Source organism: Stegostoma tigrinum, chromosome 6 (assembly GCF_030684315.1).
Source record: "Stegostoma tigrinum isolate sSteTig4 chromosome 6, sSteTig4.hap1, whole genome shotgun sequence".
Taxonomy (NCBI): domain Eukaryota; kingdom Metazoa; phylum Chordata; class Chondrichthyes; order Orectolobiformes; family Stegostomatidae; genus Stegostoma; species Stegostoma tigrinum.
Genome location: NC_081359.1, coordinates 87,205,408 through 87,231,223, shown reverse-complemented (window position 1 = coordinate 87,231,223; position 25,816 = coordinate 87,205,408). Strand labels below are relative to the sequence as shown.

Below are 25,816 nucleotides of genomic sequence, written 5' to 3'. Positions count from 1 at the left end.
TTATTTATTTTTAGCAATTTAGCAACAGTTTGGATGGACATAACAGTGCAAACTAGGTACTTAGAATTCCATTTTTAATTGAACTCTCATTCCCTATCAGTTTATGTATTTTTGTAGTAGCTTATTCCCAAAAAAGCCTTCCAAACATTGGAACATTGAAGATAGGAGCAGGAATAGGCTGATCGACTCCTTTGGCCTGCTCCATTGTTCAAAATGAGCACAATTACCTAATCCCACTCTTCCCCAATACCCTTTGGCTCTTTTAGCCGCAAGAGCAAAATCTACCTCTTCTTTAAAACACACGTTTTGGCCTCAACCACTATCTGTGGTAGTAAACTCCATAGAAATTTCTCCTCCTTTCAGTCTTAAAAGATTTACTCCTTTTCCTTAAACTGTGACCCTCTGGACTCTCACTACCATTGGGACCGTTCTTCCTGCATCTAAACTGTCCAGTCCTGTTAGAATTTTGTAGGTTTTCATGGGATCTTGCCTCATTCTTCAAAACTTCAGTGAATACAATCCTAACAGACTCAATCTGTCCTCATACAACAGGCCTGCCATCCCTGGAATCAATTTTGTAAACCTTCACTGTACTTCTTCTATAACAAGAACATCCTTCCTCAGATCAGGACATCGAAACTGCACGTAGTATTCCAGGAGTGGCCTCACCAATACCCCTTTGTCCTTTTGCTGTTAAGGCTAACATTCATTTTTGTCTTCTTTACTGCCTGTTGCACCTATGTGCTTACTTTCAGTGACTGGTGCACAAAAATGCCCAGGTCTCAGCGAATATTCCCCTCCATTAACTTACAGCCATTCAAATAATAATCAGTCTTCCTATTTTAGCTACCAAAGTGGATAACCTCACATTTATCCACGCTATACTGCATTTAGCATGCAATTGTCCACCCATCCCCTGCCCAAATTACAATGCAACATCTCTGCATCCTCCTCACAGGTACCTTGTACCCAGCTTTGTGTCATCTGCAAATTTTGAGGTATTACATTTACTTCTCTAAACTAAATCATAAACAAATCTTGTGAATAACTTGAGTCCCAGTACCAATTGCTGTTGTACCCCACTAGTCACTGCCTGCCATTCAGAAAAAAAAGACACAATTATTTCTGCTGTTTGTTTCCTGCCTGTTCACCAAATTTCTGTCCATCTTATTATCCACCCCCAATCTCATGTGCTTTAATTTTACTCATTACTATCTTTAGTGAGACTTTGTTGAAAGCCTTCTGAAAGTTCAAATAAAACACATTCCATTAGCTCCCTGATCAATTGTATCAGTTACAACCTCAAAGAATTCCAATAGATCTATCAAGCATGATTTCTCTTTTTAAACTCACAACCACTTCCATCTAGAAGGACAAGGGCAGAAGACATATAGCAATACCACCACCTGATGGCTCCCCTCTGCAACAAGATCAGCCAGGTGGACCTCATAGAATATCAGTTCCCTGATTGGGGCTATTAATCTGGTCTAATCAAGGAGCCCTGGCTGGAGTGTGAGTCCTGTGGGCTCTGAGGCAGCTGGATCAATGTCAAGGATGCTGCACATGTAAACAAAGGGAGGCAGGATACCAGCCTCTGTGGAGTTATTTTACCCTCCAAACCATTCACCAGCCTGACTCGGAAATATATCACTATTCCTTCACTGTCTCTCGGTCAATATCCTGGAATTCCCTCTCTGAGGACATCGTGGGTCCAACTACAGCACATGGACTGTAGCTGTTTAAGAAAGCAGCTCACCACCACATCCTCAAGGGAACTAGGAACAGGCAATAAATGCTGGCCAGCCAGCGACGCCCACATCCCACAAGCAAATGTAAAAAATCTAAGCTTTCTGTGGTATAACTCTAACACCTCTTTAATCTACATCTCAGCTACAAAAAGAAAAATATAAACATGAAATGATGGGATAAGAAACTACGTTTCTTCCTGGAAAACTTGTCAGTCTTCATCGAAATATGTAGTGGTTAACCATCCATTTTATGATTAATCAGAAAATCATAAATTTCCACCAGGTGAGATATTTTGGCACGAAGAAGAAATGTTCCATATCATACCATTAGCAAAAGATCATCTATCCATTTTCCAATAAACCTCTCATCAATGTTTCCAAGCCAAGGTTTTTGATGGACCTCCTTAACTGCTGTGATCTTGATGTCAGTAACAGCGTGATTTAGCACGGTGAACGGCACACACAGCCACTAAGATGTAAAATATTGCAATTATCCACTCATTGTTCACACAGTGAATACACTTAGAACTGGTCTGTTTAATAGCTGCCAAAGCTGGGAAATCTGTTAACTTATTTAACTTATCAAATAAATATTTTGCTCTAAAAGCTATAAAATACACTGAAAGCTATATATGTGAAATTGAAAAAAAAACAGAAAATGCTGGAAATATGCAGCAGGTCTGACAGCATCTGATGAAAGAAGTGGAATTAACATTTCAGGTCCGTGGTTTTGAAACATTCTGCACAATTAGTTATATCTCTTGAATCATTGCTGATAGAAAATTTTAACCCAAAATGTTAATCTGTGTACCTGCATTTTAGACGATGCCCATTTCTGCAATGATTTTAATGTCAGATTTTTAGCATGCATTGTTTTCCATTCCAAAATCTATTACAGTGTTAATGTGCAACATTGTCATTTCTAACAAATAAAACTAATTGATTCTCATATAGGTGTTTGACCACTAGCCTTTTGTGAAGCGTAAGATATGAAGGTAAAATCTTGGAAGCATTGGTTGATCACGCAATTCTATAGTTTATGTATTGATATCTTCAGTTCATGAACTGGTAACATGTAGATTGTCCATTTGAAACATGATACCTCTGATTATGTAGCAATCTCTCAATTTTGCACTGCAATTGGGACTTGAATCCAGTGACTTGGTCCTGAATTTTTGTTGTAATGGGATGACTTGTGAGCCCTTTAAAAGTGGTGGGTTGGTTCCAATTCCAGATTCCTGCATTTCCTAATTTACAGGATGCCTTTTAAGAGTAGTTTGGGTTGTGAGCCTACACCCCGCACTCCTGACTTTCTGCTCCACTGTGGAAATGGGCAGGTCCAAGCCTTCTGTGATTTTCATGGTGTCACGGCAGCTTTTCAAGGATTAATGATTTACGCATTGGAGTCCTGTCACTTCAACCACCATTCCTCATGCCTTACTATGGCACTTCCAGGCCCATTGATTCTCTTCATATTGTATAGAGCCCACAAACTCAATAGTTACAACAGGACATGCAAATAAACTTTAAACAGTTATTATTTCTTTACTTTGCATTTTGTTAAAATTGACCGCTTTTCCAGAAGCTAATGCATTCATCAATCATCCAGATCCTTTAATGCATCTGTAGAAGAAATTACAAGTGCTTGAAATGTCTTAATCTTGTCTACCCTGAGCAGGTGAAACGGACAGCAGAGATCAGAAAGCTAAAGCTGTAAATCAGGCACTGGCTCGACTGTTTTAATAGAGTAATGGATTTCTGTGCTCCAGCCAAGCGTCATTGTGGATTTTTGGCTAAAAAATCAGAAATACTTTACTTTGTTGTAACACCTGAACTCTACTTGATTAGCAGATGTCCGATCTCTGCCCTCTACTCCACTGTGTTTATTCACCAAAGATTGAGAGTTTCAAGTGCATGTGGTTTCTGTTGTACATATATTAAAAGGTCTGGATGATGGGCACATATTGAGCTCAAGTCAAAAATCAGTATTTTTAACATTGTGGAAAGTAATAAATGAATTATTGTTCTTTACAGCGTTTCTTTTAAATGTCTATTCTCACTATAGGATTTGCTGATTCTATATAATGAATTTTTTGATTCACACATGGGATGTGGGTGATGCTGGATGGGCAAGCATTCATTGGCCATCCCTACTTGCCCTTGAAAAAAGCAGTGGTGACCTGCTTCCGTGAACCATTGCAATCCATTTGGTGTAGGTACATCCAAAATTACATGAGGGAGAGAGGCCCAGGGACAGCTCAGTGGTTAGCATTGCTGCCCTACAGACCCAGTGACCCAGGTTCATTTCCAGCCTCCGGTGATTGTCTGTGTAGAGTTTACAGGTTCCCCCTGTGTCTGCAAGGGTTTCCTTTCACAGTCCAAACATGTGCATGTTAGGTGGATTGGCTATGTGTTAACTTGCCTGTCAAGTCCAGGGATGTGCATGTTAAGTGGATTAGCCATGGGAAATGCAGGGTTACAGAGATGGGAAGGGTCTGGATGGAATACTTTTCAGAGGGTTGGTGTAAACTTGATGGGCTGAATGGCCAGCTCCCACACTGCAAGAATTCTATCATTTGGATGCGGAAACATTGAAAGAATTGTAATATATTTCCAAGTCATAATGGCATGAATGAAGGGACAAAGTCTGGTTTGGAGGCATGAGATGGTAATGAGGAGAGTGTGAGGGTTGAGGTCTTGAGACCTGCTTCTCCTTTCACAGCTTGCAATTCCTACAGCACCAAGGTGAGCCCTTTGGCCACTTCAATCTCTTTTCCACGTTGTCTGGGCCTGACTACAATCCACAACACAATGAAGGTCTTACCTTTTCACACACTTTCTCATGAGGGCGACAAACCAAGCCAGGAGGCTTCCTACCACCCACTCCCTGATTTGCTGATAAAATTCCTGGCCCTCATCTTTTCAGGCGAGAGTCTGTCGTCTGAGTAGGCTGAGAAAATTATCAAATTGATCTCTATGCAACAATCAGATTTCAAAGAAGCCTATTATTCTGAGATTTTTGTGCAGTATGAAATAACCTGAAAGAACGATCTTACAATAAATAAAAGGCACAGTTTTAAAGGGAAATTTACTCAGTCAGCAATAAGTATAATCAGAGCTTAAATAGATCACAAACATGACCTAAAAGTCTTGCATTATCATTTTAAAACATGGGTCTAATATTCACATATATCTTTTATCTATAATTTATGTGCAACTCACCAAGCCAAAGAAAATGCATCCTAATTGAACAACATCAGTATATGCCACTGAATATAGCCCTCCAAGTAATGTATAAATCATTGCTACACAAGCAGAAATGACCACTGATAGCTTCTTATCAAGGTCCAGAATAACACTAGATGTTGTACCTGAACGAAAAAGGCAAAATTTATATTAAGTCTTAACCATTGATACATTAATAGAAAGAAAAGGTTTACATCAAACAAAAAATTGAAGCTCCAAAAGACCACTTGACTGCTCAGAAATGTGATGCTTCTACAGCTCCATCGACACATTCCAGCAAAAGGCATTAGAATCTCCTCCTGACTGTAAACATTCCTGCGTTAGTGTTATGAGAGACCCCCATGATCGAAGCTGACAATAGACCTGCATTGAGAGTGCCAGTGAGGAGTAGTTGAACTGAAGTGTGAGCACTAGTATTGAGGCCGTGGATAGAGTGTCAGAAATTTGTATTATATACATTTCAGCCTGAAATAGCTCTAGAAAATAAGTGCTGTATGTTTTGTTTTTATGGGAAACTGCTCAATGATTCATTTCTCAGGAAATTCCTCAGTGAAATAGTTGTTCTTTGGTGAGAACAGCTGTAGAAGAAACCTTGCTCAGACAAGGCCTAGTGTGAGGTCTGGCAGGTACTTTAAACAAACGGCCACCTTTCAAAGCCATGTTGGCTTTGCATGCAACCTTCTATAATTAGGACTCTTCTGAAATGTGAGTTCATTAACTTATGGAAATATAAGTCATTTTAGTGAACAACGTTGTGGTTCACCTGCCTAATGAGGAAATAGAACCATGGACTGGTTCACCATTGTGAACACATGCAGAAATTGCTGGAGAAGCTTGGCAGGTCTGGCAACATCTGTGGGAAGAAAGCAGATTCAATGTTTCAAGTCCAGTGACTTGATGATGAAAAGTCAAGTGAAGAGTCACCAGATCTCATAAATCAGGCAAGGTAGAGAACAAGGATCTGCAGAAATGGATCTGAAACTGAGAGGTACAATGTTTTTCCTACCTATGAGGATAAGTATGCAGGCTATTGGGTGGACAGCTTGATGACTCACCATGATACCTCGGTGCAGGGCTCTGCCCAGAAGCACAAGGAGAGGAAGTATAATGTGCTAGTTTTTGGGGAATTCAATGATTGAAGGATGGATTTGAGTGTTGCTGGCCAGGTTTGCATTTATTGCCCATTCCTAATTGCCCAAAGGACAGTTAAAAGTTAACCACATCACTGTGATTTAAGAGTAACACATAGGCCAGACCAAGTAAGTGGTAGATTTCCCTCCTGTAAGGAGAGTAATGAACCAGGAGAGTTTTTACAACAATCAAAGGGGTTATATGATCACTAGACTTGTACTTTCACCAGTTGCCTTATGGGATTCAAATCCATGTCACAGGGTGTGGGGCTCAGGATGACTAGACCAGTGACATCACCACTAACCCATTGTCTCCCCAAGGGATAGCACCCCATCTAAAATGGATCAGGAGTCCCTCATGGTATATTGCCTACATCATGTCAGGGTGAGAGAAATCTCAAACTTGCTTGAAAGGTTAGTGGCAAAAGAAGAAGGGTGGACAGAGTAATTATGATCCATTATCATCAAAAAGAACAGGAAAAACGTCATGTTCACAGAGTAGCAAGAACTACCACACAATTGCCAGACAAAGACCATCTCTAACAAGAGAGAATCCAATCATCATCCATCGACATTCAGTTGAAATATTATGACTCAATTCCTCATTCTGGGCATTTAACATTGACGAGCCATAAAAAAAAACTATAACAACTTTCTTAGCAAGCTTGGGATTGTTTAGTACCTCTTACGCAATCATGGAATCACATTTAATGTCACACATTACATTTTGTTTCAATATAGTCAATAGGCTGCACATTGCAAACATCTGAAAGGATATATCAAACAACATGGTGTCAGAGGTCAAGTTTGAACAAGAGAAAATCATCAGCGAGACTGAGCTTTTTGTAAAGGTTTCCCTAACTGGGTATACCAGCCCATTTATTCTGGGACCTTTCAATCCCAGCAAATGGAGAAATTAGCAGCACAGAATCTCCTGTCTCCATGATAAGAGACCAGAATAAAGTCAGCAACAGAGAGAACAGTGATAATGGGAATTGCAGATGCTGGAGAATCCAAGATAACAAAGTGTGAGGCTGGATGAACACAGCAGGCCAAGCAGCATCTCAGGTGCACAAAAGCTGATGTTTCGGGCAGGTCAAGTAGGCGGAATGAGGTGGTAGGTAGGAAATGGAGGTGCAGCTAAAATCTCCCACTGCAACTCTCTAGTAACGTCTTCAGCCTTGAAACTGCTCGGCCATGACCTGAAGCAAACCAGGTACCACAGTCACATCACCTTCCTCAGCACCTGCCTACGGAACCGAATCCCAGCTTGACCCCTCCCCCACTGCAACTCAAAACCAGCCCAGCCTGTCTCTGCGCCTAACCTGTTCTTCCTCTCACCCATCCCTTTCTCCCACCCCAAGCCGCACCTCCATGTCCTACCTACCACCTCATCCCGCCTCCTTGACCTGTCTGACTTCCCCAGACTGACCTATCCCCTCCCTACCTCCCCACCTATACTCTCCTCTCCACCTATCTTCTTTTCTCTCCATCTTCGGTCCGCCTCCCCCTCTCTCCCTATTTATTCCAGTTCCCTCTCCCCATCCCCCTCTCTGATGAAGGGTCTAGGCCCGAAACGTCAGCTTTTGTGCTCCTGAGATGCTGCTGGGCCTGCTGTGTTCATCCAGCTCCACACTTTGTTAACAGAGAGAACATACCACTTTTATGGTGCTAGCCATTGTATTCTACTCGATTTTTAGAGGTTCTGCCTTTTGCTGAATGAGACAGGCTGATCGAATGGTAAATAAATACAAGGGTAGGTGGGTGTGTGTGAAGGTTTGTGAGTGGATCAGTCGGTGAGCAGGTAACTGGGTGAGGTAGGTTAGAGGGTGAGGTGAGTTATAGGTTGAGGTGAGTTAGTGGGTGTGGTGAGTTAGTGGGTGTGGTGAGTTAGTGGGTGAGGTGGGTTAGTGGGTGTGGTGAGTTAGTGGGTGAGGTGAGTTAGTGGGTGTGGTGAGTTAGTGGGTGAGGTGGGTTAGTGGGTGAGGTGAGTTAGTGGGTGAGGTGAGTTAGTGGGTGAGGTGAGTTAGTGGGTGTGGTGAGTTAGTGGGTGAGGTGAGTTAGTGGGTGTGGTGAGTTAGTGGGTGAGGTGAGTTAGTGGGTGAGGTGGGTTAGTGGGTGTGGTGAGTTAGTAGGTGTGGTGAGTTATATGTTGAGGTGAGTTAGTGGGTGAGGTGAGTTATAGGTTGAGGTGAGTTAGTGGGTGAGGTGGGTTATATGTTGAGGTGGGTTATAGGTTGAGGTGGGTTAGTGGGTGAGATGGGTTAGTGGGTGAGGTGTGTAAATGGGTGAGGTGGGTTAGTGAGTGAGGTGGGTTATTGGGTGAGATGTGTTAGTGGGTGAGGTAGGTTAGTGGGTGAGGTGGTTTAGTGGGTGAGGTGGGTTAGTGGGTGAGATGGGTTAGTGGGTGAGATGGATTAATGGGTGAGATGGATTAATGGGTGAGGTGGGTTATTGGGTGAGGTGGGTTAGTGGGTGAGGTGGGTTAGTGGGTGAGGTGAGTTAGTAGGTGTGGTGAGTTAGTGGGTGAGGTGAGTTAGTGGGTGAGGTGGGTTAGTGGGTGAGGTGAGTTATAGGTTGAGGTGAGTTAGTGGGTGAGGTGAGTTAGTGGGTGAGGTGAGTTATAGGTTGAGGTGGGTTAGTGGGTGAGGTGAGTTAGTGGGTGAGGTGAGTTATAGGTTGAGGTGAGTTAGTGGGTGAGGTGAGTTAGTGGGTGTGGTGAGTTAGTGGGTGAGGTGAGTTATAGGTTGAGGTGAGTTAGTGGATGAGGTGAGTTAGTGGGTGAGGTGAGTTAGTGGGTGAGGTGAGTTATAGGTTGAGGTGAGTTAGTGGGTGAGGTGGGTAATATGTTGAGGTGGGTTATAGGTTGAGGTGGGTTAGTGGGTGAGATGGGTTAGTGGGTGAGGTGTGTTAATGGGTGAGGTGGGTTAGTGAGTGAGGTGGGTTATTGGGTGAGATGTGTTAGTGGGTGAGGTAGGTTAGTGGGTGAGGTGGTTTAGTGCGTGAGGTGGGTTAGTGGGTGAGATGGGTTAGTGGGTGAGATGGATTAATGGGTGAGATGGATTAATGGGTGAGGTGGGTTATTGGGTGAGGTGGGTTAGTGGGTGAGGTGGGTTAGTGGGTGAGGTGAGTTAGTAGGTGTGGTGAGTTAGTGGGTGAGGTGAGTTAGTGGGTGAGGTGGGTTAGTGGGTGAGGTGAGTTATAGGTTGAGGTGAGTTAGTGGGTGAGGTGAGTTAGTGGGTGAGGTGAGTTATAGGTTGAGGTGGGTTAGTGGGTGAGGTGAGTTAGTGGGTGAGGTGAGTTATAGGTTGAGGTGAGTTAGTGGGTGAGGTGAGTTAGTGGGTGTGGTGAGTTAGTGGGTGAGGTGAGTTATAGGTTGAGGTGAGTTAGTGGATGAGGTGAGTTAGTGGGTGAGGTGAGTTAGTGGGTGAGGTGAGTTATAGGTTGAGGTGAGTTAGTGGGTGAGGTGGGTAATATGTTGAGGTGGGTTATAGGTTGAGGTGGGTTAGTGGGTGAGATGGGTTAGTGGGTGAGGTGTGTTAATGGGTGAGGTGGGTTAGTGAGTGAGGTGGGTTATTGGGTGAGATGTGTTAGTGGGTGAGGTAGGTTAGTGGGTGAGGTGGTTTAGTGCGTGAGGTGGGTTAGTGGGTGAGGTGGTTTAGTGGGTGAGGTGGGTTAGTGGGTGAGATGGGTTAGTGGGTGAGATGGGTTAATGGGTGAGATGGATTAATGGGTGAGGTGGGTTATTGGGTGAGGTGGGTTAGTGGGTGTGGTGGGTTAGTGGGTGAGGTGTGTTAGTGGGTGTGGTGAGTTAGTGGGTGAGGTGAGTTAGTGGGTGTGGCGAGTTAGTGGGTGAGGTGGGTTAGTGGGTGAGGTGAGTTAGTGGGTGAGGTGAGTTAGTGGGTGTGGTGAGTTAGTGGGTGAGGTGGGTTAGTGGGGGAGGTGAGTTATAGGTTGAGGTGGGTTAGTGGGTGTGGTGAGTTAGTGGGTGAGGTGAGTTAGTGGGTGTGGTGAGTTAGTGGGTGAGGTGAGTTAGTGGGTGTGGTGAGTTAGTGGGTGAGGTGGGTTAGTGGGTGAGGTGAGTTATAGGTTGAGGTGGGTTAGTGGGTGAGGTGAGTTAGTGGGTGTGGTGAGTTAGTGGGTGAGGTGAGTTAGTGGGTGAGGTGAGTTAGTGGGTGAGGTGCGTTAGTGGGTGTGGTGAGTTAGTGGGTGAGGTGAGTTAGTGGGTGAGGTGAGTTAGTGGGTGAGGTGGGTTAGTGGGTGTGGTGAGTTAGTAGGTGAGGTGGGTTAGTGGGTGAGGTGAGTTAGTGGGTGAGGTGAGTTAGTGGGTGAGGTGAGTTATAGGTTGAGGTGAGTTAGTGGGTGAGGTGGGTTATATGTTGAGGTGGGTTATAGGTTGAGGTGGGTTATTGGGTGAGATGGGTTAGTGGGTGAGGTAGGTTAGTGGGTGAGGTGGTTTAGTGGGTGAGGTGGGTTAGTGGGTGAGATGGGTTAGTGGGTGAGATGGGTTAATGGGTGAGATGGATTAATAGGTGAGGTGGGTTATTGGGTGAGATGGGTTAGTGGGTGAGGTGGGTTAGTGGGTGAGGTGTGTTAGTGGGTGTGGTGAGTTAGTGGGTGAGGTGGGTTAGTGGGGGAGGTGAGTTATAGGTTGAGGTGGGTTAGTGGGTGTGGTGAGTTAGTGGGTGAGGTGAGTTAGTGGGTGTGGTGAGTTAGTGGGTGAGGTGAGTTAGTGGGTGAGGTGGGTTAGTGGGTGAGGTGAGTTAGTGGGTGAGGTGGGTTAGTGGGTGAGGTGAGTTAGTGGGTGTGGTGAGTTAGTGGGTGAGGTGAGTTAGTGGGTGAGGTGAGTTAGTGGGTGAGGTGAGTTATAGGTTGAGGTGGGTTAGTGGGTGTGGTGAGTTAGTGGGTGAGGTGGGTTAGTGGGTGAGGTGAGTTAGTAGGTGTGGTGAGTTAGTGGGTGAGGTGAGTTAGTGGGTGTGGTGAGTTAGTGGGTGAGGTGGGTTAGTGGGTGAGGTGAGTTAGTGGGTGAGGTGAGTTATAGGTTGAGGTGAGTTAGTGGGTGAGGTGAGTTAGTGGGTGAGGTGAGTTATAGGTTGAGGTGGGTTAGTGGGTGAGGTGAGTTAGTGGGTGAGGTGAGTTATAGGTTGAGGTGAGTTAGTGGGTGAGGTGAGTTAGTGGGTGAGGTGAGTTAGTGGGTGAGGTGTGTTATAGGTTGAGGTGAGTTAGTGGATGAGGTGAGTTAGTGGGTGTGGTGAGTTAGTGGGTGAGGTGAGTTAGTGGGTGAGGTGAGTTATAGGTTGAGGTGAGTTAGTGGGTGAGGTGGGTTATGTGTTGAGGTGGGTTATAGGTTGAGGTGGGTTAGTGGGTGAAATGGGTTAGTGGGTGAGGTGTGTTAATGGGTGAGGTGGTTTAGTGGGTGAGGTGGGTTAGTGGGTGAGATGGGTTAGTGGGTGAGATGGGTTAATGGGTGAGGTGGGTTAGTGGGTGAGATGGGTTAGTGGGTGAGGTGGGTTATTGGGTGAGATGGATTAATGGGTGAGGTGGGTTAGTGGGTGAGGTGTGTTAGTGGGTGAGGTGTGTTAATGGGTGAGATGGGCTAGTGGTTGAGGTGAATTAGTGGATGAAGTGGGCCAGTGGATGAAGTGAGTTGGTGGATGAGTGGATAGTCAAGCCAAGTTGTGGACAGCGTTAACCGGATCTGTCTGGGTTGTAAATCAGGCAGTTGGGCCAGTAGTTCAGAATTTGGGCCTAGTCAGGTCAGTTCAGATGGTAATTGGGTAATTAGGTGGTCTTGGAATAGCTGCATTGGGTCGGGCTGAAAGGGCAGTCCAGTGATCAGGGACCAGGCCAAGGTGGGGATATGGGTGGGATGGGGGTTTATTTGGGTGGGTGGGCAAAGGGCTTGGAGGTTGGTGATTGGGGATAGGCTGTTGTTAGAGATACCGACTGCTGGACAAAGTACTAAACTGTCTAGCATCTTCTGGGTAAGTAGAGAGGCATGTTGCATGTATCTAGCTAATAATATTCTACGCTATGCTCAAATCAGAGGCTACAGAGCAGTCTCTCTTCTGGAGGTCAAAACTTGGCAGGGGGGGTGGGGGGGCGCGGGGTGGCGGGGAGGAATTTCCACATCTGTCCATGATATATCTTGTGAGATTAAAAAAATTCAACCTTTATGTTGAGGTGAAGTATGTTGGTGACAGCAGGAGTTGGGCGGGCTGAATAGATGGAAAAAGATATCTATATCATTACCTAAAGCTGCAAGGATGGCAGCAGACCAGAATATTTCACCGATTATAGCTGGAATAAACACCAAGCTTGCGATCCGTTTCCCATAACGCAGCTGAAATGGGTCCAACATTGTTACATACTTCTCAGCTCGCATTTTCTTGGCAAAACACAACCCACCTGTGTGGAAGCAGAAGAAACACTTTTAGATACCCACATAAGTGATGTCTTTGTCTACGTTCAACCTTCACAGCTGAGATCTATTTACACGCTGTCGGCTTTCATTCCTTTAAATATGAATAGATTCCACAACTCCTACACCACACAGCTGCATCTTAAGTTGAAATGTTAGAATGTAATAAATATCACATAGGACTGCAAATGAGTATTTAAGCTGTGAAACAATTTCCTCTGTAATGGTGATAAATGGTAAGCATGCCACAAGTACACTCATTGTGTAATCAGGATTCAGAAATCTGAAAGGCTGCTGTTTTCGTAAGTGTTTACTTTGACTTCAGAATGTAAACTGCTGCAAATGGATGCAAAAGCACTGATAATTTATCTCATTATTTAATGGTGCTGCAGAAGGTAGTTCAAGCCAAAATATTGAATGTTTTCAAGGAAGAGTCAGTTCTTGGGGCTAAATAGATCAAAGGGTATAGAAAGAAAACCTGGAATCACGGGACCAAGCTTGATGATGAGCCATGATCATATGGTGGAGCAGGATTTAAGGGCCGAAAAGCCTAATCCTGCTCATTTTTTTCCAAACTATTATGTATCAAACCTGATATAGTGTTCAGAGCCCTGGGCTGGCTTCTTTATTCATAGCTCCACGAAAAGTAGGGTAGTGGCTGGAGAGGAAATGAGGGTGCAAGTGAAATGTAAAATAATGGCAACATTTGAAGGAAAGTGTGGGATTGGAGTGGGAAGAGAACACAAGTTCTGAAAGTTTTTGGAAAGGTTTGAAAGTCCCAGATGTAGATTTGAAGCTGTAGTTAGCTAATTACTGGGACAAACCAATAGATTCTGTTAGCATCAAATATCCTTAAAGCATAAGCCACGGGTGTGCACCCATTTCCTTGCTCGCCCAAACCCTACGGAGACAATCCCACCCATCCACAGGTGGCAAGTTTGAAAATATGATCAGTCACATTTGGACAACCTAACCTGAATCAAACATTGCTGGTTGATGTGTTTCCTGTTAATATTGTGTTGTGTGAGATATAACATTCTGGGATTGGGTACTTCTGAAGAACCATCCCATTTAACATAGATAACTAAGTGTGGAGCTGGATGAACACAGCAGGCCAAGCAGCATCTTAGGAGCACAAAAGCCGACGTTTTGGGTTTTCTGATGAAGGGTCGAGGCCCAAAATGTCATCTCTTGTGCTCCTGAGATGCTGCTTGGCCTGCTGTGTTCATCCAGCTCCACACTTAGTTATCTCGGATTCTCCAGCCTCTGCAGTTCCCATTATCTCTCAACCCGTTAAACAGATAGTTTGAACCAATACATTGTGCCCTTGTCACATTGTGGATACAATTTTTGCAATGTGCTAATTGTCTGTTAATAAGAGGTGGGTGTGATTGTCACTTGCCTATGTTCTAATTACTCACCAATAACCAAACAAAGGAGAGAGGTCCAAGGTGATACAGTCCATGCCAGTCCAGCATCTGGACGATACACCATTTCAGCAGTACCATTTATATATGCACCACCAACCCAGGTTGCTAGAATAGATGGAAAAGAACTAGAAAGTCATCTCGTTTTTTCTAAGTACACGTGGGGAAAATACACAGTGAAAATACCACTGTAGGTGAAATATAAACCAAGCACTGATAACATTATCCAACATTATTAGATTATAAGAGAAAGTTAGCTTCAGTTTTCTGAAGAAGCATCAGGGAATGCTTTACCAAATACTAGACCTTCTGAGTAAAGGTGCGTCTACTAGCTTTGTAGGACATACTGTAGTAAGATAGGTTTTATTTTGTACGTTTATGATAGTACCACTGCTTTATAATCCAGGTTGGAATACAAACACAATTATTATAATGTTAAATTAAAATATTGCAGATCCTGGAAATGCCAGCAGGTCAGGAAGCATCCGTGGAGAGAAACAGAGTTATCATTTCAGGTTGTTGAGCTTTCACTGCACGGGTGTAAGTGCCTGGGATTGATTCTGTACATAATTTGTCAGCCATGATCTTCTACTCACTCCATGTGACCGAATGAAAAAAACAACGGGAAACCTTTCTCTAGTTTCAGTCTTGTGTCCTTTTGCTATAGTTGATAGATTTTTAAAAAAAATTCTGTATATTGCTACACTGTTTAATTCAACAATTTTCTGAGCAAGTAGAGTTTTGTTGTTTTAAAATATTTACTCCATAAATCCCCAGTGTTCTGACTGAAGCTATAATGTGAATATTAACAAATGTAGGAATTAGAATCAAGAGTAGGCCATTCAGTCCCTTCAGCGTGAGGATTCAATAAGATCATGAATGTTGATCTGAATGTGGCCTCTCAACTCTACATTCTTACCTGCCCCTGATTCCATTAACTCACTTGTTCATCAAAAATTTATTTACCTCTGCCTTTCAAAAATTCAATGACCCCCACTTCCACCACTCTCTTGGGGTAAGAGTCCCAAAGACTCATGATGGTACAAGAGACAATGTTCCTCCTCATCTCTGCCTTAAATGAAAGGTCCTTTTCTTTAAACTGTGTCCCCTAATTCTAGTCTCTCCCACAAGAGTTGGGTCAGCCATCTGTATCTTTCAAAGATAGGGGGTGGCGCAGTGGCTCACTGATTAGCATCACTGCCTCACAGCACCAGGGACCTGGGTTCAATTCCACACTCAGGCAACTGTCTGTGTGGAGTTTGCACATTCTCCCCATGTCTGTGTGGATTTCCTCTGGGTGCTCCAGTTTCCTCCCGCAGTCCAAAGATGTGCAGGCCAGGTCGATTGGCCATGCTCACACAATTGCCCATAAATGCTAAATTGGTGTATCAGATCAGTCAGGTTCCTTGTCATTCATTCAAAACTGTAGGCTGATCTTCTGCAAATTTGACAAACACTACAACTGTTTCTCTTGATAATTAAAAAAAAAGTTACTGTACCTGTGGTTGTTAGAATGCCAAGAATGAATCCAATTTTTCGTCCAGCTATCATTACCATTTCAGGACGATCACTCTCATATGCTCTTTCAACTTCTTTGGCTCTTTTTGCTGCCCAGATGCCGACTGTGAGGATAAGGAGATAAAAGCCGGCCATTGACACTGCTCCAGCAATATTTATAGCCATGGTGCTAACTCCTATGGCATGAGAAAAATAAACACAATGATTACAAATTAATGCAATTTTCAGCATTATATGTTATGTGCTCAATAGTGCTTTAGAGGTTATTTGAGACTAACCTCTGGAGGGAGGCTGTAGTATAGCAAAAAGCTTCACGATATTCATCAAAAAGTCTTTCCAAGCCGTGTCTGTAGTTTAGAATTAATGTTCTCTTACACTTAGTACATAACCAGACTTAGCAGATTAATAAACAAATTCAAGAGTAAAGAAATAAGAAACCTCTTGACATATTTACATTGAGATTTACATGATACAAGGTGTGTTGTCTGCAAGATATATGACTTGACAGAGAGTATATTCAAATCATTTGATCTTAGTATATGTGTACACTCTACAAAACAACAAAAGTCTTTGTGTAGAGACATGTGGACAATGTAGCAGTGATACATAAGAGCTATAAAGAAATTCCATCTACAATCCTATCCACTGCATCCTCCAGATTCAATGGAGAGTGTGTTGAATAAATGCTTAAACCTTCTTGAAACCTTCAGGCAAAGATCTTGGAAAATTAACTTTGATGGACTGAACACTGCATCCAAATGGATAGCAAACATCTTCTCTGATTCTCTCAACTCCTCAAATGACTAATATTGCAGAAAATAACAAAATAAATGCTACAAATACACTCTAAAGCTCTTCTTGAATAACAGCAACATTGATTTTAATGACTGAGAGGAGCTTGTTCCTAGTCATTCAAAATGGCAACAACCTGACCATCAAATTGTATCATGCTTTGAACCATAGCTTCTTAATGATGAGGAAGAATGAAAGAACTGAGGGGAACATAAGTAAATAAATCCTGCACTCCTGGATCACATTACTTTTTGGGATGTCCTGTCCCATGTGCCTAAAGATCTGTGGATCAAGAATCAACTCATTCTGACAGGTAAAGACCCTTGGCAGAAATTTGTTACTCTAAATAGATGCCAATTCAGATTTAAAGGGCAGTTGACAACATGGATGTGGTGGGTTATCTTACAAGGAGAGGTTAAACAGGCTGGTCCTGTATCCATTGGAGTTTAGAAGAATGAAAGTGATCTTATTGATAGGACTTCACAGCATAGATGTGAAGAGGATGATCCCTCTAGTGGAGAGTCTAGAATTAGGGGACACAGTTTAAAGAAAACTTTCATTTAAGGCAGAGATGAGGAGGAACATTGTCTCTTGTACCATCATGAGTCTTTGGGACTCTTACCCCAAGAGAGTGGTGGAAGTGGGGGTTATTGAATTTTTGAAAGGCAGAAGTAAATAAATTTTTGATGAACAAGTGAGTTAATGGAATCAGGGGCAGGTAAGAATGTAGAGTTGTGAGGCCACATTCAGATCAACATTCATGATCTTATTGAATCCTCACGCTGAAGGGACTGAATGGCCTACTCTTGATCCTAATTCCTACATTTGTTAATATTCACATTATAGCTTCAGTCAGAACACTGAGGATTTATGGAGTAAACATTTTAAAGCAACAAAACTCTACTTAGAAAATTGTTGAATTAAACAGTGTAGCAATATACAGTGATAGTAGGAACTGCAGATGCTGGAGAATCTGAGATAACAGGGTGTAGAGCTGGATGAACACAGCAGGCCAAGCAGTATCATAGGAGCAGGAAAGCTGACATCTCGGGCCTAGCCCCTTCTTCAGAAATGGGGGAGGGGAAGGGGGTTCTGAAATAAATAGGAAGAGAGGGGAAGGCAGATAGAAGATGGATGGAAGAGAAGATAATTGGAAATGAGACAGACCGGTCAAAGTGGCAGGGATGGAGCCAGTAAAGGTGAGTGTAGGTGGGGAGGTAGGGAGGGGATAGGTCAGTCCAGGGAGGACAGACAGGTCAAGGGCGTGGGATGAAGTTAATAGGTAGGAGACAAGGGTGGGGCTTGAAGTGGGAAGAGGGGATAGGTGGGATGAAGGACAGGTTAGGGAGGCGGGGACGAGCTGGGCTGGTTTTGGGATGCGGTGGGGGAGGGGAGATTTTGAAGCTTGTGAAGTCCACATTGATACCATTGGGCTGCAGGGTTCCCAAGTGGAATATGAGTTGCTGTTCCTGCAACCTTCGGGTAGAATCGTTGTGGCTCTGCAGGAGGCCCAGGATGGACATGTCATCTAGAGAATGGGAGGGGGAGTTGAACTCCCAGTTGCGAACCATTTCAACTCACACACACACACAAACTCGCACGCACACACACACACCCAACACACACACACACACACCCAACACACACACACACTCACACACACACACACAATCACTCGCACGCACGCACACACACTCACTCTCTCCCATACATGCATACACACACACACACACACTCACACACACACACACACAATCACTCGCACACACGCACACACACTCACTCTCTCCCATACATGCATACACACACACACACACACACACACACACACACACACACACACACACACACACACACACACACACACACTCACACATGAAGCAATGGGGTGAATTTGTAATTATAGATACATTCTACTTTGTTCAAAAACACACAATTTATAGACAGTCAATCAGTGTGGCATTTTATAAATTCTTACTTGGCTAACTCCAAACAAAAACATAATGGTGTACTCCTTTTTCATCACAAATCATTATTTGTTTAATACACCAGTAACAAAGAAAAATACAGCACAGGAGCAGCACAGGAACACATTTTTCTCTTCTATACTAAGCCTGCCTTCGCGACAGACACCTGAAGGTGTTGAAGGACACCCTCATAGGAACAGGGTACGATGCTCAACCCATCGATTGCCAGTTCCAACAGGCCACAGCAAAATACCATAATGACTCCCAGAGAAGACACACATAAGATATGACTGATAGGGTGCCCCTTGTTGTCCAGTACTTCCCCGGAGCAGAGAAACTACATCATGTTCTTTGCAACCTTCATCACATTATCGATGATGATGAGCACCTCACTAAGACCTTCCCCACATCTCCACTTCTCGCCTTCAAACAACTGTCAAACCTGAAACAGACCATTGTTCGCTGCAAACAGCCCAGCCTTCAGGACAACGTCAACCACAAGACCACACAACCCTGCCATGGCAACCTCTGCAAGACATGTCAGATTATCAACATGGACATTACCACCACACATGGAAACACCACCCACCACTTACACGGCAGATACTCGTGTGACTTGGCCAACGTAGTCTATCTCATACGCTGTGGGCAAGGATGCCCTGAGGCATGGTATATTGGTGAGACCGTGAAGATGCTACGACAACAGATGAATGTACACCATGCAACAATCACCAGAACACTTCAGTGGTCAAAGGCATTTGAACACGGATCGTCAGGTAAACGTCCTCCAAGACAGACTGCGGGATACACAACAACACAGGGTCACCCAGCAGACGCTAATAGCCAAACTCAGTCCCCATGAGGACAGCCTCAACTGGCACGTTTGGTTCATGTCGCACTACAGGTGCCAGTATACACATTCTCTCTCTCTCACACACACACACACACACACACACACACACACACACACACACATACACACACGCACACACACACACACACACACACACACGCATGCACTCAAAGAGAACCGCTCTCATACACACGCTGTCTCTCAAGCACACATACACCTGCATTCTGTCTCTGCCTGTCTGTCTGTCTCTCTCTCTCTCTCTCCCCGCCCCCTCCACACCGCACTCTCTCTCTGCCCCCTCTCTCTCACACTCACACACACACTCTCACACACATGTGAATCTATGGGGTGAATTTGTATTTGAAGATATGTTCTATGTTGTACAAAAGCACACAATTTATAGACAGTTAGTCAATGTGGCATTTTATAAATTCCTACTTTAGAAATAAAACTAGTCTAACTCCAAACAAAAACATAAACAGATTCTCAACAAAGCCTCACATCTAGTATGCACTGTCTGACTGAAAAGGTCTCCTCTTCTTTAGACTGATAAAACCTTTAGTTCTCTCACGACAGTGACTTCAAAGGAATTCAGAGATTTACATATACATATTAATCAATTAAAACCCCCTGATTAGAGATTTAACAACATCTTAGGTTTGTTTAGTACACCTTCATCAGTGGTGTGACCCTTTGATCTTTAACTCTTAAATTCTGTGTCTGATATGATCTCTCTCACTAACACCTGAATAAGGACTGAGTCTCCAAAAGCTTGTGTTTTCGAATAAGCCTGTTGGACTGTAACTTGGTGTCATGTGATTTCTGACCTTCACTTACAGGATCCATATCCCTCCATTCCCTTCCCATTCGTGTGTTCGTCCAGGTGCTTCTTGTCTGCTTTTACCACTTCCTCGAGCAGCACATTCCAGGCACTCACTATCCTTTGTGTGAACAACTTGCCTCACACATCTCTTTTAAATTTCCTCCCCCTGCACCTTGAGCCTGTGTCCGCTAGTAACTGACCTTTGCACCCCGGGAAAAAGTCTCATACTTTCCGCTGTATCCATGCCGTCCACAATCTTATTAACGTCCATTAGGTTGCCCCTTAACCTCCTGAGTTGGGGGGCACAGTTATCTTGTTATTTCTCCAGCAATTTCTGGGCCATGAAATGCTTTTACAATGGCTTCGAACATGAGATGAAGCTAATGTTCCTTTCAGTAGATAATAGGTAGTTAAATAAGGAAGGGCAAAAGAGCAACAGCTGCAGGACCGTGCTCATGAATGTTTCTTTGTACATATACATGGAAAATTCAGGCCTCCAATTGCTAGCATTTGGATAGGAGTGTAATGTCACCAGTCCTTCATTCTGTTTTATCTGTTCCTGTTGTAAGCATGTAAACAGACTTTGAGGGCTCTTGTAGCACAGTGGTAGTGTCCCTTCCTCTGGAATCATTCAAGTCCTACCTGTTTCAGAGATGTGTGATAACAACTCTGACCTGGTTGATCACAAAGTACCTGTAAACAAAGTATGGCAAGATGATTAAACCGCATTGCATTCACAAATTAGGGACCCATATAAACATCAGGTTTCTGTATCTGTAAACAACTCTCCCTTCGGACAGTGTGTCTTTCAGATCTTGGCACTGAGTTATCCAGGAACATATCAATACCTGCAGAATGATTCCAACAAGAGAAGCATGAAAATCACAATCTATAAGAGAAGCCGTGAAGTTGAAACGTTTCAATACCTGTTCCCTAGATAACAAGCTCAATAATCAAAGGTCATACAAAGCCATACAGTCATACAGAATGCAAATGAAAACTTCAGTCTAACTCATCCATGCTGACCAACTTTCCCAAACTAAACTCTTCCCACCTGCCTGCATTTGGGACACATCCCTTTAAACCTGTCCTATTCATGTATCCATTCCAAATGCCTTTTAAATGTTGTAACTGTACCTGCATCCACCACTTCTTCTGGCAGTACACCCCATATACAAACCAGCCTCGGTGTGGAAAAGTTAACCCACGTGCCCCTTTTGAATGTTTCTCCGCTTACCTTACAAATATGCCCTCCAGTTTTGAACTCCCCCACCCAACAGAAAAGACCTTTGATATTCACCTTATCTGTGCTCCTCACTTTGCCACAAATCTTACTCTCCAGAACAAACATTTTTCTATACCTTAAAGGGGCATTTTGAAGATATTGCTTTAAAAATGTCCTGTGGATTACAATCAGTGACTTAAATCCTTTAATGTCACACATCCCAGAGCCCGATTTTCAATGCTTTTCCTGCCTTTGGTCGCATTGTAAATTCCTCTTGTCAGTGAGTAGGCAAAGTGGAATACAAACATCTGATAGTGGTAGGAGTGGAAAGAGAAGAAACCATTTGAAAGGCAATAAGTTTCAGAATCTCTTAGAGGAAGGGCAGAAACTCAGCAACAGATTCAAAATGTTAACTCTGTCTCTCTCTTCACACTTCCTGCCAGACCTCCTGCATGCTCTGTGTTTATTTCAGATATCAGCATCCACAGTATTTTGGTTTTGTTGTGGAGAGAACAGTTGCTGGACAAAGCAGAAACCTTTCAAACAAAAGTCAGGCATGGAGCTTGTACTTGGGAAGTGGACTTGATGTGAGATTGAGAAGCAAGTCGGGTCAAGAAGTTAATGAAAGAAAGGGAGATCAAATTCAAGCAAAAACTGAAATTGCTGCTGATGACGAGCTACTCAGTAAAAGCAGGTGGTAGATAATTCAAACTATTTTGCATATATAAGGTCATTTGCTCTGGGAGGTGGAATCATGTGGAATAGCTAAAGGTGATTGAGGCCAGATTTATTAAAAAGCTGTTTAAAATATCATGCACCAAAATGTCATTGAAATGCAGCAATTTGATCAAAAGCATTTCCTTCAAGATTTACTCCTTAATAAAATGATTGACCCTCAGATTCTCAGGTTTAAAAAGCTCTACCCCAAGGGAACAGGTGCTTTCCTGGATAAACTACTTCAACCAAACAAGCATAAACCCAAAGTGGCTTAGAGTCAGATTTGGTAAATGTAATGCATGGCTTTTCATAACAAACGTGTCATAGAAACATCACCAGGTGCTCATTTTCAAGTAGTATTTTTTACATCACTTGAATATGGATTAAATCTGGTTTAAAACCATGTCAGTCAGGAGCTCTGGTTATGGATTTGGTTATCCCATGCAAAAATGCACCCACTGTATCGTTTGATGCCAGTTGTTGAAGGAGGAGAGGAGGAATGACAGAGTGGTATCATTACTCATTAAAATAACTATTGCTGCACATCAACCAGGAGCGTGGACAACAAGAATGTCAGATCAACTATGATCTTACTGAACAGCAGAGCAGGCTTGAGGGGCTGAAAGGCCTACATATGTTCCTATTTCTCATGGTCTTATCAATAATATAGCAGGCATTACAATTATATGCTGATGTTCAGAGTTAAATCCATATTCATTTTTGGACATTTTTGGGGAAGTTACAATATTACAGACAAAACTTTGTTCTTATATTCTTTAGCAGAACCCTATTAATGCCAGCAATCAGGCTGAAGTTGCACATCTAATTGATTAATCATGGTCCCATTGTATACAGAACGGTGAGTTGTATTGGTGGGTCGTGGTAGAATTCTTTCCTGACACAAGGGGGCCCAGATTTAATTCCCTGCCAATGAATGGCAATATTTTCATGCTATTCTTAGGGTGCAGTGATAATATCCCTAACTCATGGCTAGGAGATCTGGGTTCAAATCCCACCTGCTTCAGGGGTTTATAATGACATTTCTGAAAAGATTGGTTAGAAATATCTACGAAGAGCATTGTGTGCCAGGACACCGATTGCACAGCTACATTAGAGAGTTAAGGTTAGCATGAATACCCTGCACACCTCACTTGTGTTATCAAGGATCAGTTACTATTTACAGTCTGCAAATTACCAAGGATTAAATATGTACTTAACACCACCTTCGCACATTTTCCTGATACTGCTAAGGGTTAAATACAAGCATCCCTCATTCAGTTCACCTAACGTATTCAGAAAATTGGCTTCTTAAACAAAAGTGCATTGAAAGTTTTGCCACACAAAAACATATGAACATGTTGAGTTACATTCCTGACCTGGGCAGAATGCTTTCCTCTCTGGTCCTTGCAAGACCAATGAGCAGCAAAGCACTAACTATATAAACAAAACCGAATACCACTTGAGATAGTAAGAACTGCCAATGTTGGCATCAGAGATAGTACTTCATAGTGAGGTTATAACTCACTCAGTGACAGTACAACCCTGAAGAAGGGTGCCGGCCAGAAACGTCAACTTTCCTGCTCCTCCGATGCAGCATGGTGTGCTGTGTTCCTCCAGCTCCACACCGTGTTATCTCTGAATACCACCTGAACCAACATAGCACATCGTACCAGAAATCTTACTTAGTCTGGTCTAAGTGTTCTCAAGGCATTAGTTGCTGATCCAGCCAGTACCTGATCTTAGAGTGTTTTGGGGAACCAGACTAAGATAAAACAAAGAACTGCGGATGCTGGAAATCTGAAACATAAAGCAGAAATTGCCGGAAAAATTCGACAGGTCTGGTAGCATCTGTGGACAGAGATACAGAGCTAATGTTTCAAGTCCAGCGACCCATCTTCAGACAAAAATCTGGTTGCTGCAGGGTTCACTCCAGGGGCAGTGGACAGTAGACTGGCCCGAACAGCATTTCCGAGTATTTGCACTAGGTTGTTATGACCTGCCCTTCTACACCATCATGATGTGTATCCACTTGGCCCATTCAAAGTTACCTGCACCACCTTGAAAGCAAGGCCATGCCTCAGGCTGAGGGTCAGTCCCTGGACTATATAGCCTTGAGCCTACCTGGATGACCAGGAGAATCAAAGTGAACGCCATGTAGCTGAGCCAGCAACTGGAGATTGGGTTTATTATCGACCTGGGAACCAGCATTCACTGTGCAATGTTAAGTATTTTACAAATATTCAGGTGGCTATTAAACCTGAAAGTGTCGGAACAGAAACTAAATGCTGGTGTGCTTCTGAATGCATACACGGTGCTAAATTGCAAATTGAAGTCATGCTCAGCAATGCTCCACAGGAAGGGTCTCAATTCGTAAAACCTCCCTGAAACAAAATGGCAGGATATCTGTAAATACAATTTATCAGAAATCACCAGTCCTGAAATGTGATTGGACAGCTACACTGTAATTTCAGGGATCAGACAAATGGTCTATAATGTATATCTCTGTTAGACTTCCAGCTATCCCCACTTCTCCTCACAGTGATCTCTTCTTCAAGGATCAGATAGTCCACATTGCCAATAGATAATCAGGTATTAGGAAGTCTTAGAGCATGGAATAGACCCTTTGGTTCAACAAATCCAAGCCGACCGTGATTCCAAGCTAAACTAGTCCCACTTGCCTGCATTTTTCCCATATCCCTCCGAACCTTTCCTAATTATGTACTTATCCAAATGGTGTTTTAAACGTTGTTTCTGTACCGGCATCCATTACTTCCTGTGGCAGTTCATTCCACACACAAACAACTCTGTGAGAAAAGTTGCCCCCCATATCCTTTTTAAAACTTTCTCCTCTCATCTTAAAAATATGCTGTGTCGTTTTGAACTCCCCCATCCTAGGGGAAAGACTCCTGGTATTGAACTTTCCACGCCCCTCATGATTTTGTAAACCTCTTGTGCAGCAGTGAGTAGCATTACCCGACTCTGACCCAGAACATCTTGGTTTGACTCTCACCCCACGGATCTGACGAGCATGGAAAATGCATCTTTCACGTGGCCAAACAGGCCGAGTACAAAATTCACCCAAATGACAGGTGGTAACAGCAGGAGAGAATCCTGGTCAGCCATGTGATGGTAAGAATGTTGGAGCTTATACCATCGCCACAGATTTTTTTGGAGTATAACAGGTAGGTAAAGGTGCATGTAAGCACAACCCAGACCTCATGACAACCATAACACCATTCGGCTGTTATGAATACTGCCACTTGACTCAAGAATCAAACAAATATCACAGACTTCTAAAGAGTTCAAATGCATATTTCAGATTTGCTTTAAGATTTTCAGGAACCAAACATTCACAATTGAACACATGCCAAGTGTCAGACCTACCCTAAACACTTGCAGCAGAGTATAAAGATTGTAACTCAGTTGCAAGCTTGAATTCTTTTTCACTCACTTGGATATAAACTTCTTTCTCCAAAAGGGCCAGTCATGTAGTCCACCAGAATACCAGTGTAGATGGTGCATCCCTCAAGCTGCCCCAGTAGTAAACTGTCAGGATCTTGGAAAGCATCATAAGATGTAAAAGGGACTGATGTATTCAAAACCAACACGATTGGTTAAAGAAAGAAATCAAGACAGCCTCATCTTTTGTGGGTCACATGAGGAAATCATCAACAACAGCTGGGAGAAAATAATCTTTCCAAATTATGGAGGATTGAATCAATGTGATGGAGCAACCGTACAATGCATGTCAACATGCTGAGACATGGGAAAATTAGAGTTAATTGTGGAATTCTATCAAACAGTGGGCAGCACTGATGGATCAGGAGAGAAACACAGCAAATGCCTTCTGCAAATAGAAGCTTGGAGAAAAGAGCATGTTTTATTTTATGCAATGCATTTTGCAGAAACAAGTTATAATTCAGATTACCCAGTCACATTTGTTTCTTTC

At 43.2% G+C, this 25,816-nt stretch overlaps 1 protein-coding gene across 2 annotated transcripts in view; it reads right to left on the bottom strand.

Annotated features, from left to right (window-relative positions):
• Positions 1-25,392, bottom strand: part of LOC125453510 (high-affinity choline transporter 1-like) — a 33,384-nt gene extending 7,992 nt beyond the window's left edge. Inside the window, exons 1-6 of one of the 2 annotated variants that reach the window (XM_048533205.2) lie at positions 25,252-25,392; positions 15,472-15,666; positions 13,967-14,080; positions 12,377-12,532; positions 4,971-5,119; positions 2,074-2,217 (exon numbers count right to left, since the gene is read on the bottom strand). In XM_048533205.2, the coding sequence (XP_048389162.1) occupies positions 2,074-2,217; positions 4,971-5,119; positions 12,377-12,532; positions 13,967-14,080; positions 15,472-15,655 (747 nt within the window). In that variant the 5' untranslated portion in view covers positions 15,656-15,666; positions 25,252-25,392. The remainder of the gene's footprint in view (positions 1-2,073; positions 2,218-4,970; positions 5,120-12,376; positions 12,533-13,966; positions 14,081-15,471; positions 15,667-25,251) is intronic. The other variant, XM_048533204.2, reaches the window with a different exon arrangement.
• Positions 25,393-25,816: the final 424 nt, after the last annotated feature.